Below are 13945 nucleotides of genomic sequence, written 5' to 3'. Positions count from 1 at the left end.
GTTAAATTTGAGTTAAATTTTTTTTTGCAGATGGTTTTGTTTAGTTTTTTTTTTTTATTAAAAAGGAGTATCATGGCAGGAAAAAGGTAGACAACATTAGCTGCGTTCCTTTGGAAATATTTATCTACTTTTTAGTACTTAAAGCTGCTTTGAACTACTTTTTCAATATAGCAAAAGTAGTTCAAAGTAGTTGTAAGTACTAAAAAGTAGATAAATATTTCCAAAGGAACGCAGCTATTTTAAACAATACAATTTTTTTTGAAATTTTTTTGTTCACCTCAATAGTGTCAATAATTTTACTCGGTGTTAACTATTTAACGCAATTCACACACGGCCTTAAATAAATTTTGTTTACCTGGCAGTGCTGCAAATATTCTACATCGACTGAACACGTTCATTTTCTATTTCAATTTCATCCCATCTAGCTCCCCTGTAAATCTGTCATCTGTCATTTCATTCAATTTCAAAATGTCAAAATGGTCGCATTCTACGTGAGTAAACTAAAAAAAATAATTTATTTTTCTTTTATAAACGTTTTATTAAAACATAAATATATTTATAATAAACAAATTCTTTACAGTCGTGATAGAGATCGTGAACGCCGAAGATATTCTCGCAGCCGGTCACGTTCTCCCCAACGAGATCGGAAAAGAAACGATGATTATGACCGGCAACGCGAAGACTCTTCGTCGAAGCGCCCCCGCGACAACCGGGACAATCGAAAACGTGAAGAAACCAAAAGACGCCGACATTCACCGCCGCCCTCATCAAGGACAAGAGGAGATAATGAGGGATTTAGAAGGTAATTGTTTTAAATAAACTTTAAAAGATTCAAGATAAAAAAGTTGTTTTCAGTCGTGGAAGTGCAATGGAATCATCAAGCGACCGACATCGTGACCGTGACCGCGATCGCGAACGTGATCGTGATCGTGACCGTCATCGTGACAGAGATCGTCAAAAGGATAGAGAACGCAATGAGCGTTCAAATGCATCGCCCGTCAAAGAAAAGGTAATTGAAAAAATCAAAATTGAACCGGAGCCGAAAGAAAGTCCCGAAAAAGAAATCGACAAAGAAGAAGAACAGCGCCAATTGGAGCTGGAAATGATTAAACGACGTGAACGTATTGAATGTTGGCGTGCAGAACGCAAATTGAAAGAATTAGAAGCAAATAAGAAAGATTTCAAATCGCTAATTCTTCCAACGCAGGCAAATTCCAAGAAATGGAGTTTGGAAGACGAGTCTGATGACGAAGAAGATAAAGATTCAAAAGATATTAAAGATATTAAACTATTACCTCCAATTGTTGAGGAACAAAAACCACCCAAAGAAGAACCAGAAAGTGAAGAAACAAAAGAAATTTCAAAGAAAGAAGAAGAAGAAATTCAAGACGATATAGATCCTTTAGACGCTTATATGCAAGAAGTTGCCAAAGAAGTTCGTAAAATCAATAACATTGTCAATCCTTCAAGCACAACAGACAGTTCAGGGGTTCTTATTATGACGGGAATTGTTAAGAAGACATCACAAGATGTTAGTGCGAATAAGGGTGAACTTATTGAACAAAATCAAGACAGTCTGGATTATTCCAGTGACGATGACTTGGAGAATATTAAAGACACAGCTGCCAATTTGGCTAACAAACACAAAAAGGAATTGGCTAAGATTAATCATGCTGATGTGGATTATGCTCCATTTAGAAAGAATTTCTATGTCGAAGTACCGGAGTTGGCTAAAATGAAGTCACACGAAGTGGAAAAGTATCGTGTGGAATTGGAGGGTATACAAGTTAAGGGAAAAGGGTGTCCCAAGCCAATTAAGGTAAATATATTTAAAAGATTAATGATAAATGTTGTTTTGAAAATTGTCAATGTTATTTGTTGGATTCTCGACAATAAACAAAATTTATTTTTTTAAACTCTATTATCCGTAATAAACTCTACTATCCGTAATATGAGAACAGGAAAGAAGTAAATTTAACTAAAAAATACAAAATCAGCACTCAAAAATAAAGAAAATATTTGAAATTTTTTTTTGTAGAGGGGTAATTCCATGAAAAAGTGGACACGAATTTTGAACAAATTATGCAGTCTTTTTTACTTTTTTTATTAGCAAATTACTATTTACAAACGGCAACTCTTTATGCAAGTCGCAAAAAAAGATTCTTTGTTGTATTCCCTTATGGATAGACATAAAATTCAGGGAGTTTAATAATCTTAAAGCATTTTTATAGCATAAGCTTGCCAACAACAGAAGAATTTCACATGAAAAAGACGGAAAAAGAAGCCCACAGAAAACTAGATGAATCTAATAGTGACGATGACAATATCCCCTCGTGATTGCTAAAATAAATTAACATTTAAGCAAGCTTCGTTACACAATATTCGATTTAAAAAAAACATGAGTGAAAATACATCTTTTCTTTACTTTTGGAACCACAAATCGCAGGTAACATGAGTTACCAAAATAATGTAGCGTGAGTTACCTAAATATTTTAAAATTTTTCCTCGAAATATTGAACAAATGTTTAGTTTTGTCACTAATATTAAAAGCTTGTAATTTTGTATGTATGGAATCTTCATTAAAAACAAATAAAGGTTCTTAATTTCGCAGAAAAACTTCATACGGTCGGACTCTTAAAACTCTTGTCCGATTTTTGTAACGTGAGTTACCATCATACTTTTATTTCTCTTAAGCAAATGCTAAAAATAAAGAATTTTTTTTTGTTAATTATGAAAGTAAAAGTTATGCTCCATTCATGGATAGTAATTTCGTATCAATTTATAATAAAATTAACAAAAAAAAAAATTATTTATGTATAGGAAATTTTTGTGAATGTAACGTGAGTTACCATGGAATTGCCCAGAGAGTCTTATTTTTTTGAAAAGTAGAATTATTCTGGAACAACATAATCAGGATTTACTGCCAGTTGACCGCATTCACACAATAGGTGTGTTTTTTATTACCACCGGGCATAGCTGGACAAAAAAAAAAACGCCTCGGGGCTTAACCGGAAATCTGGGCAGCACTGCTTATTGAATGTTCTGAAATCAGCAGACACAAAGAAAATTTAGAGTTTTCATATTTATCGCTTTCGGGTTTTCTTGTATTTTTCTTGTATGTTTTACAAAGAGATACAAAAATGTATGCTAGCAAAAGTAGTTAAATAAATTTTGTCATTTCAAACGTCAGTTTTCCCGTTTGTAAACCAATTCTAAACAATTTATGAAAAAATTAGTTTAGTACCACAGATTTAAAACTGTTCAAAAAGTTAACCCAGAATTATAATTATTAGATGAAGCAGTCGGAAGCTTATGTCAAATCCTACGTTTTTGTTGTTGTTTTCTTTGAATTTTTGATAAGTATTCATCCGTCGAGTGCGGTTGGAAGCGCTTCAGTCAATTATAGTTCTACCTTTAAGCCCAGGGATATCATCGAGCTTAACAACTAAGCCCAAGGGGCTAAGGTGTTGCTGCATTTAACATGTAAATTGCTTAGCCCTGACTGCGCTTTTTTTGTCCAGCTAAAACCGGTGGTAATAAAAAAAAAAAAACCTAAACATGCAACAATTTTTTAATTTTCCTTAAAGTTCATAATACTCGTAATTAATCTCGTGATATTGTAATGTACACTCCTTTTCATCAGAATAGGTACACAAGTTTTCAAATGTTCAGTATTCGTTTTTTCCTCACAGTGTAGGAAAAATAATAATTTTTTGATGTCAAGTCATTGTGGATCATTTTGATCTTAGTCATTCAAAACGTGTGGTTATTTTTCTTGTTTCTCTATGGCAAAGCATTTCACATCGAAAAACTGAGTAATTTTTGTGAATGTTGTGAAAGTGGTCCATGAAATGAATTTAAACCAAGTTCTTCTTAAAAATGTATTTTACTTATTTTATTTTTTGTATAGTGGCGTTTTTATTCATAAAAAAATAACAAAACTGTTCAGGAATTGCATTGTTAAATCTCTTTATGCAATCTACAGCCATGGACAGAGAAATAGCACACTATTGAGAAAAATCATGCGAATCGAATTTTAGATATTAGGAATGCTTTTTATAAATTTTTTTCTTTTGGTATATTATCGAAATAAAGTGATGGAGACAAAAATATCTTAAAAGTACCGTTATTTTCTATATTTATTTGCACTAGCAATATAATGCTTTTTCTGTCTCTTTCGCTAGTGGACACAGAAATAGCACACATTTGTTTAACCGTTAAGTTTTTATTCCGCGTTCAAAAGTTGTAGACGAAAATGCATTCATTTTATTGCTACTATTTAATTAACAAGTATTTTTGAAAAAAATAGGCAGAAAACATCATTAAACTGGGAAAAAAGGGAGAATTACTTTCGAGCCTCATAGTCAAGGGAAAAATCCTTCTTAATTAGCTTAAACTCTAAATTTTTCGAAAAAATGATGGATAAAGCCATTTATTTGGAAAGAGCAAATAGAAATTTAAACTCTGAAATTAAATTGCGTTAACTTCTTCCCCGCAAAACTTCCATACGAGTGGATAGAGCGATCACAAAGAAACGCAAATGTGGGCCTTTTAAGTCATCTCGCACGATTTTGCCCGAAGTAAATATAGAATTCGGCGAAAAAAGTGTCAAGCAGACTTTTAAGAAGGATACTTAATGATGCTGAGTTGTACAGACAGGTAACCAAGAAAAATCCAATTATTAGCTATAAAACATCTGAATAAAAACATGCTGTTTTGAATGAGAGTCTTTTGGAGTGATGAAATAAAGGTTAACCGCATTGGAACCGATGACAAAACATTTGTCCATCGCCTAAAATGTTAAAAGGACAAGCCAAAGTATTATCTCAATACGATGAAACTAAGAGGATAGGATTTGATGGTCTGGGGCGCATTTTCCTGGCATGGTAAGGACCCATTGGTTAGGTGGAGGGCAAAATTGATAAATTCTTTTGTCTTAATATTACATTAGAATACCGAGGAACCATATTTCTCTCCAGTTAATTAGATATTCATACATGACAATCACCCAAACATGCATCAGAAATAGTACAAGATAGGTTTTCGGACGAAAAAATCGATGTTTGCATCTAGCCATCTCAAATTCACAATCTTAACCCCATAGAAAACTTATAAATTGATGTCAAGGTTAAGCGTGGGAAAAGGAAATTCAAAAATTCAAACGATCTTTGGGCCAGAATCAAAGAAGCGTGGTGCTGTACTCCACAAATTGGATACCAGACGTTAGTTGAAAGTTTACCAAAGAGGTGCGAAAGAACTTTGAAAAACTGTGGTCTACTAACAAGTTACTAACTTAGTAGTATTGAATTTATTGAAAATTGTAAGAATTTTTGCTTAGAAATGATTATTTTAATGATTTTCGGAATGTGGGCTATTTCTTTGTCCACAAGAAAAAAGGGTATTCTCTAGAAATTATATTTCTAAAAATTGAATTGAAATAAAATAATTTATAATTATTAATTTTATGAATTCCCATAAGCTAATGCATGCCCTGATGTAAAAATTATAATACATAAGTTAAAAGGTCCCAAATAAATCCGATTTTTGTAAGAAAAATCAAAAGTGTGCTATTTCTTTGTCCATAGCTGTATATGAATCTCTTCCCTAAATTGTTAAATGGTGGGTTAGGAAATATTTTTGTCTTAAAATCGAATATCACAAATTTTATCAGTACGGGCTAGCCATTTCCAAACATTTTCAACAAGGCACAGGGTTGTTTTCTATGGTAGATACTCAAGTACTTTCTAAATTTGCACTTCATCCCAATATTTTACAGAGCATTTTTTGTGGTAGGAGGCGTGGACCTGTTAAAAAAATTCAGAATACTGGTTCACAAATACTAGAGAATTAAGGAAAAGTTTCTTAAATATGCATTTACAAATAATTGTGACCATTCTTCACGTTTGAAATTCATTATTTGTATTATCGTATAAGATTACTTTCTTCCATGCCTTAACACTTCTTTTTTAACAATGAAGTTGGTCTCAAAATGGTTTCTCCTTTCGCAGAATGTTAAACTGATGGTTTAACTCACCAAGGATATCAAAATTAAATGTTCGTTGATCCAAAAATAACAAGAAATACCACTCAACTTTTCATGTGTCAAAGGATTTCAAAAACCTTAAACGCATCCAATTCTGTTCTTGGTGTAGTAATGGTGTCTTTTCAAAATTCAGCAATTTTAGAAGATTGGGACTAATGCCTATTCTATTTACTGTCCTAAAATTACAAATAACAACTGTTTTTCACTTTTATCCTTGTCGTTAATCCACCAAAACTGGTAGCACATGTAAAAATTTACTCGTCTTAAAGTGTTTTTTTTTGCATTTTTTTACCACCATTCATTTTTTTTACCCCAGAATGTTTGTATTTGAAGTCTGGATAGAGCATATTCACAATTCGTAATTTTTTTTAATCATACCAGTACTGGTGGATCCTTCATTGTTTGTTTTTTTTTGCTTAAGGTGTTTTCGCCAAAATTTAGCGATTTTAATCCACCCATGTTTATCAAAATAGTAGTATGATTATTAAATTACACTTAGGAAAGTCCAGTTATTTGTTTAAATGGTAAATTTGCTCAAAATCCACGAAAACATTAAAGATAACAAGGGTGTACCTATTCTGATGAAGAAAAAAATAAGTTGATTTTTCCTCAAAAAATACTTTCCAAGAAAAACAATGCGAAAGTTATGGTCCATTTTGAAATAATTTTAGTTGTTGCATTTGCCAACATCTTAAACTATCATAAAACAATAAAACCTTGTTAGGTCACGTACCACTATTGGGGACAAACGATTAATGAACATTTGAAAAGTTGTGTACCTATTCTAATGAAAAGGAGTCAAATAAAAATATGAATTGTTACGTTTATGGAATAATTTTTTAATAGTTTTCTTTTTTTTTTTATTAAATTTTTTAATAGTTTTCTTTTTTTTTTATTAGTTTTTTTAATAAAAACTTAAAAACATATAAATTTTTTCTTGAAAAAAAAAAAGTTCTATTATCCGGGATTTTCGATTATCCGTAATGGACTCGGTCCCGACCATCCCGGTTAATCGAGTTTCAACGTATAAGTCATTTCGGTTTCTAAATAATTCAAATGTAAAAGACTTAGTCAAAACATGACTTGATTTGTTGTTATGTTGATTTGATAAAAAAGTGTTCTCTGATGAAGAAGGTTCATATCTTCTTTGTCTTTTCATCCTAACAGCCAAAATTTGATTTTGTGATCCTTATTTATTCTATCTTCGTGACCTTTTTTGTTACAAATAATAATCTCCTGCGTTGACCTCAAGCCCACGTATGAGATTATTATTTGTTGCCATAAGGTTATTAGATTAGAATCAATAGCGACAGTTTAGGCCTTAGCAAATCCAATCAAAGATTCTTCGAAATACGACGTTAGAATGAATAAGAACTAACACGTTAAAAATAGCTCTTAGTAGATATGTAGCTATCGTGATTTTTTTCAGAGTCCGCGAGCAGAAATAAGCTAACGTGTAGATTTTTAGTTTGGAGAATCGTCGATTTAAGTTGATTTCAATTAATTTTTGGAAGCTCACATACAAACCATTTACAACATAAACATTTTCGTATTAAAGAGAGGGCATATTATTTCTATAATTTTTAAAGTTACATTTTTTACTTTGGTAAGTGGACAAGACCTTATAAATTCAGTGTTTGTTTATTTCTTTAATAAATAAAATGGTAAAAATAAATTTAGGAAAAATAAAGCTATTGGTCTGTAAAACATTTTTTTTTTTTTCAAAAAATCATTTAGTTTCTTAAAAATACCTTCTCAAATTTACTGTTTTTTAATATTTGTAAAGGGTTTGTCGAATACTTGTCCGTATTTTAGAGGTGGCACCCGACGTTTTTAAGATAGAAAAGAGTGTCAGCCAAAGTTTAGTGTGTAGTTTAGCATTTTTGTTCTTACAAAATAAAACTCTTTTGAAACACATTTGTAGGACTGCATTCCTAATAATATTTTATACATTAAAATGTTCTCATAATCACACTACAAAGATATGATAGTACTATTTATTAGACAATTTTTGCTTTAAAATAGGGCTGCCAGATAGGAGTTACTCATTTTAAATATGACAACCCTATTTTTTGTTGTTGTTAGTATCAAAAAATCATTCATTTGACAATATTTTTAACCTTTAAAGAACCAAAAATTCTGCATTCGAATTGCAGTCAAATCTTTGTACTTAAAAGAATTCCATGTAAAAAAAAAAAATCTTGCACTTTTCCTGAAAATTGGATTTATTTTTTGTAATCTCTTTTTTGAGACGGATTTACACAGATTAAAATTTACAAAAATACAAAAAGAAACAAAAGAGAATGGGCAAATTTGTATGGAACGTGGAAGCTGAGCGGCCATTGATGAATTTGTTATTTTATGATGTTATTAAGTCTTACATATGTTTTGCAGAAGTTGTATCCTTGTGACGTACTTCAAAAACGGATAAAATGCACTTTTTCATTTAACACTTTAATATTTATTTTAAGTGCATATTATGATACTCTGTCATTTTCCCTAACTCTCAAAATCTTAATCTTGAATATCCAACTACTAGAACCCAAACTATTAGCTTTTTTAAACAACAATTTCAAGCCTATTTTTAGAGTTTTCATATCATATTCAATTTTTAGTTAGTTTGAATCGTTTGAAAAACTGTCGAACAAAAACAAAAGTGGTTGGTTTAAAAATCTTGTATCCACTTTTGGAAAAAATTAGTTATAGGTCAATTAAGAAAATATTTCCATCCTCTTATTATGTTATTAATCAAAACCCAAAACAGCATTACAATTATTTATTTTTTAACAAAGTCTATCTTTAATTTAATTTTATTAACAAAATAAATAAATCAGTTCCTATAAAACCTGATGATTCATGAAAATAAGTTTTTTTTTAAATTTATTTTTACTTTAAACGCTTAAAAAATGCTATTAGTAAAACCATGTTTGAAAAAAAATATGGACTTAAACTGAAGTAGTTTTTATTTTTTATAATTTTTAAAATTAATGAAAGTGGTATTAGTCTATTTGGGGGTGTAAAACTTTATTCTAGAATTTTAATCAATTATATTGCATTTTAAAATTTAACATGATAGTAATATAAAATGCATCACCTAAATTCACTTAAATGTACCTTTATTTTTAAACACTTAAAAACGCAAACCCTTAAATATATCAAAACATGAAAAAATAGACTTATACCACTATCAAATACAACGGCTCATACATATATTAATATATTGTTATTCTTGCTTGGTTTGGAAAACTTGATACTACTATTCCAATTTTCCCTGAATTCACAGTATTTTTATATTTAGTCCTTGAGTGTTAAGTCCTAACAGTGTTTTGAAAAGTAAATTACTACTATAAAAAAATGTTTTGAAATACAAAATTGGTATGTTTTTTACAGACAGAAATATCGAGGGCCTCATAATCAGATTTCATGACACCACCCTTTGCTGATAATCACATTTGAATACCATCTCATCATCTAAAAAAAATTTCTCATTAAGCCTTAACCACATTGGCTACTTTTTGCAAAAGTACAAAAGTGAAAATATTTTTTTCCAGCTGCGCAGTTAGTTTTTTAAAAAGAGTACACAAATTGTTTTTTAGGCCAAAAATAAGTTTTCTGCATCATTTGTTTTAATTTTCAGCCCAAAAAACTACACAAAATGCATTTAAAAAATTTCACTTTTGTACTCTTTCACTTTTTGAGCCAATGTGTAAAATTCTAAATAACTTAAATTCAAGTTGTTTTTTTTTTTTAATTTTAAATAACGATTTTTCTTAAATCTTCTACTTCTAGACCTGGGCACAATGCGGCGTGAGTAGGAAAGAAATGGACGTCTTGCGAAAGTTAAACTTTGAAAACCCCACTCCCATCCAATGTCAAGCTATCCCAGCAATTATGAGTGGTCGTGATTTAATTGGTATTGCTAAAACTGGAAGTGGCAAAACTTTAGCATTCATACTTCCAATGTTCCGACACATTCTCGACCAGCCACAAATGGAAGATGGAGATGGTCCCATATCGATAATCATGGCACCAACTCGTGAATTATGCATGCAAATTGGTAAAGATATCAAACGGTTCTCTAAAGCACTCAATCTGAGAGCAGTATGTGTTTATGGAGGAACTGGTATTTCCGAACAAATTGCCGAACTCAAGCGTGGAGCTGAGATAATTGTGTGTACACCTGGCCGAATGATTGATATGTTGGCAGCCAACTCTGGAAGAGTCACAAATTTACGAAGAGTAACATATATAGTTCTGGATGAAGCAGATCGAATGTTTGACATGGGTTTTGAACCTCAAGTTATGAGAATTATTGACAATGTCCGTCCAGATAGACAGACGGTTATGTTTAGTGCTACATTCCCTCGACAGATGGAAGCTTTGGCAAGAAGAATTCTAAAGAAACCCATTGAAGTTATTGTCGGAGGACGATCGGTGGTATGCAAGGATGTCGAACAGAACGTCGCTATTCTGGAAGATGATGCAAAGTTCTTCAAGTTGCTTGAGTTGTTGGGTGTCTATCAGGAACAAGGGAGTATTATTGTATTTGTGGACAAGCAAGAAAACGCTGATATTGTCTTAAAAGATCTCATGAAAGCTTCTTATCCCTGCATGAGTCTTCATGGTGGCATCGACCAATTCGATCGTGATTCGACAATTTTGGATTTCAAATCAGGAAAAGTACGACTTCTGATTGCTACATCAGTCGCTGCTAGAGGTCTGGATGTAAAAGACTTGATTCTTGTCATAAACTATGATTGCCCCAATCATTATGAAGACTACGTTCATAGATGTGGTCGTACAGGAAGAGCTGGAAACAAAGGTAAAGCATGGACTTTCTTAACACCCGAACAAGGTCGTTATGCTGGCGACATTATCCGAGCACTTGAACTATCTGAAACACCAGTTCCCGAAGATTTAAAGAAGCTCTGGGAAGATTACAAAGCTTTACAAGAAGCCGAAGGCAAGAAAGTCCACAGTGGAGGTGGTTTCAGTGGCAAGGGCTTTAAATTCGATGAACAAGAAGCAAATGCTGCCAAAGAAAGCAAGAAACTTCAAAAAGCCGCTCTTGGTTTGGCTGATTCGGATGATGATGAAGATATTGAACAAGATATCGATCAGCAAATTGAACAATTGTTTGCTGCCAAACGAAATATCAAAGAAACTTCCGTTGCTCCTGTAATTCCTGCCCCGACAGCTGCCACAGTTACAATGGCAACAGCTGGTGTTCCCGCCGCCACTTTAACACCACTTAGCACCACCACCACGCCTACCACAGCCACAGCTATGACCATTGCAGCTGCAGGTGGTTCAGATAAATTGGAACTAGCTAAGAAATTGGCCTCCAAGATTAACACAGCTAGGAATTTGACCAGCGAAATTAAACCTCCAATGCAACAACAAGCTGCTACTGAATTAATAATGAAGGGAACTCAATCCCAGCCAATGATTACAGCTCGTACTGTAGTTGAGCAATTGGCTGCTAAACTCAACAACAAGTTGAACTACCAACCAAAGGATGACGAAGATTGTCTATCGCCATTGCAACAATCCTCCTTCACCAAATACGAAGAAGAATTGGAAATTAATGATTTCCCACAACAAGCTAGATGGAAGGTCACTTCTAAGGAAGCACTTGCACAGATTTCTGAGTATTCTGAAGCTGGTTTGACTGTCAGAGGTACTTATGTGCCCACTGGAAAGAATCCACCCGAAGGTGAACGTAAACTGTATTTGGCAATAGAAAGTTGTAGTGAAATGTCAGTGCAGAAGGCAAAGCGGGAAATCACTCGATTGATCAAGGAGGAACTTCTCAAACTTAGTTCAGCACATCATGTCTTTAACAAGGGTCGATACAAGGTCGTGTAGTAGGGGGGAATACTTTTATCAAATACAAACTCACGTGAGATTCTATGTAATTATTGTGTAGAAACTTCAAACAAAATTAAAATAAAACAAAATAACAAAACCAGGAATTATGAATGTGTTTTAGTTGACTACCTGGACAGGTTCATGTCTGAGGACTAGCAGGAATACAAGGGTCGATTTATACCCAAGATGAAAAAAGACCTCATGTAACAGAATAATACAAGGAAATGTTATCATTGCTTTTGAACCATGTATGTCAAATCTCATATCCTCTCATAAAATGTAATTAGGCTCCCTTATTATCATCTTCTTAACAAAATTCTATCATCCCCCTCCTTTCTCATCACCAACACCAATTTTGAGTGTTTATCGAAGAAAAGGAAAGCATGAAAGTGTATACATTTCGTCGTCGAAAACAGAGATAGAGCAAGTAAGTAGCTCGTGTGTGTTTCCATGATATAACCCAATGCTATCATTAGGATCCTTAAATTTAGTCTATTCAAATGCATACACACACACTATTCAAAAGCTATTCACCAAAGTCAGGTGTAATGAAGCAATGGAGCTAATCTTTTTTTTTTCTCCGAAAGAGAATTACTCCGATTGTATGTTTTTGTATTTTGGGTAGTACAGACATGCGCTTGTATAAATCTTTCCAGATTCATGATGAGAGTGACAATGGAATAGGGAGGAAAAAAATTAAAAACTGTTATACAGCTGAAGTTGGCTTTGTGAACAATTGTAAGTAGTTTTGTTTCTGCTTTTGAATGGAGTACAAACGATTGGAAAACAAGTCGGATGCTGAAATCGGGCCGATAGTTTTACTTTTTTTTCGAATTCTTTTACAATTGGGAACCCTATTAGGTTTTTTGTATTTAGTTTCTTTGAGCAGGTTAACAGTGTCGAAAATTAAATATCAGAATTTTATCTACAATAATATCTTGAGTGAATTTTTTAAATGTAGAATAAAAAAAGTTTTTTGAAACAAAAATTCCTATCACTTATTACTATAGTCTCAGAAACCGTGAAGACAAAAGCATAGTTATGGAGTATTTTCAAGGTGTAATAGATATAAGTTTGCTAATAAACGTACGTACGTATGTGAATTCAGTCACATTTTTATCTCATGACTTCAGGGTTTTAAAAAACAGTGGATCTCGAAAACATTAATCAACAATGGCTGTAAACTTTAGGGCTTCTCAAGAAAGTTATCAAACATTTTGTGATAAACCATCAGGGAGATATGCTCATGATTAAAGGGGATGTAATTTTTTCGGAAGACAACAAGGGTTGATGAATCTATGGGGCAAACCAACAAATAGTGGTTGAGGTTCAATTAATTATTGCGTATAACTATTTACATTATTAAGATTTACCAAACTAAGGGTTTAAAACTAGCTGTCGGGGTAACTGCCCGGCTAGGAGCAGGAGATTGTTATGGGTTGACGATGAGCCTAGGCAGTTTCGAGTGCCCAAAGTTTAACTATGTATGAAGAACGAAGGCACTCAAATTATTTTTACTTTCACAAAGACGCCCCTATTTTTTAACCCTTAACTGAAGTTGAAAAAAAAATATATGCGCTTTTAATGTCGTGGGTCCAATGGACCGAGCAATTTAAAAAAAATAATTAAACAAAAGTGTTTTTGTACTTTTTTTAGTCTTGAAAAAAGTCTTAAAATAACGAAACCACATTTTTAAATGATTTTAATCTCCAGGCTCTTGGCAGAGCTTCATCAATGTAGCTTCAAGCTGAATAATACGAAGTTGTCACTTAATGCCTTCTTATTCCAAGTCCTTCCAATTAAAAAACCTATTCATTTTACTCAGTTATAAAAGTTATAGAATTCAAAAACCTGCGAATCTCTTAAACAATTTTCACTTGGTTTAAATATGTTAAAAGTTTATTTCCTACTTAACATTTTGCTTCTGGTAAACTAAAATTTACGTGTCCTTCGTAATTCAATTATGAAGTGATGACACAAAGTGGCAATAACTTAACCGAATAAATAATTCATATGAAAACTTAGCTCCAA

At 32.5% G+C, this 13945-nt stretch overlaps 1 protein-coding gene across 1 annotated transcript; it reads left to right on the top strand.

Moving 5' to 3' along the window:
- The first annotated feature begins 410 nt into the window (after positions 1-410).
- Positions 411-12021, top strand: LOC129909001 (probable ATP-dependent RNA helicase DDX46). The gene is made up of 4 exons (XM_055985882.1): positions 411-491; positions 581-802; positions 856-1819; positions 9833-12021. Exons 1-4 carry the CDS (start codon positions 469-471, stop codon positions 11909-11911), a joined length of 3288 nt encoding a protein of 1095 aa, XP_055841857.1. The 5' UTR covers positions 411-468; the 3' UTR covers positions 11912-12021.
- Positions 12022-13945: the final 1924 nt, after the last annotated feature.

Source organism: Episyrphus balteatus, chromosome 2 (assembly GCF_945859705.1).
Source record: "Episyrphus balteatus chromosome 2, idEpiBalt1.1, whole genome shotgun sequence".
NCBI classification, from domain to species: domain Eukaryota; kingdom Metazoa; phylum Arthropoda; class Insecta; order Diptera; family Syrphidae; genus Episyrphus; species Episyrphus balteatus.
Note: the sequence above shows the minus strand (reverse complement) of the source record. Positions and strands in the feature narration are given on the sequence as shown.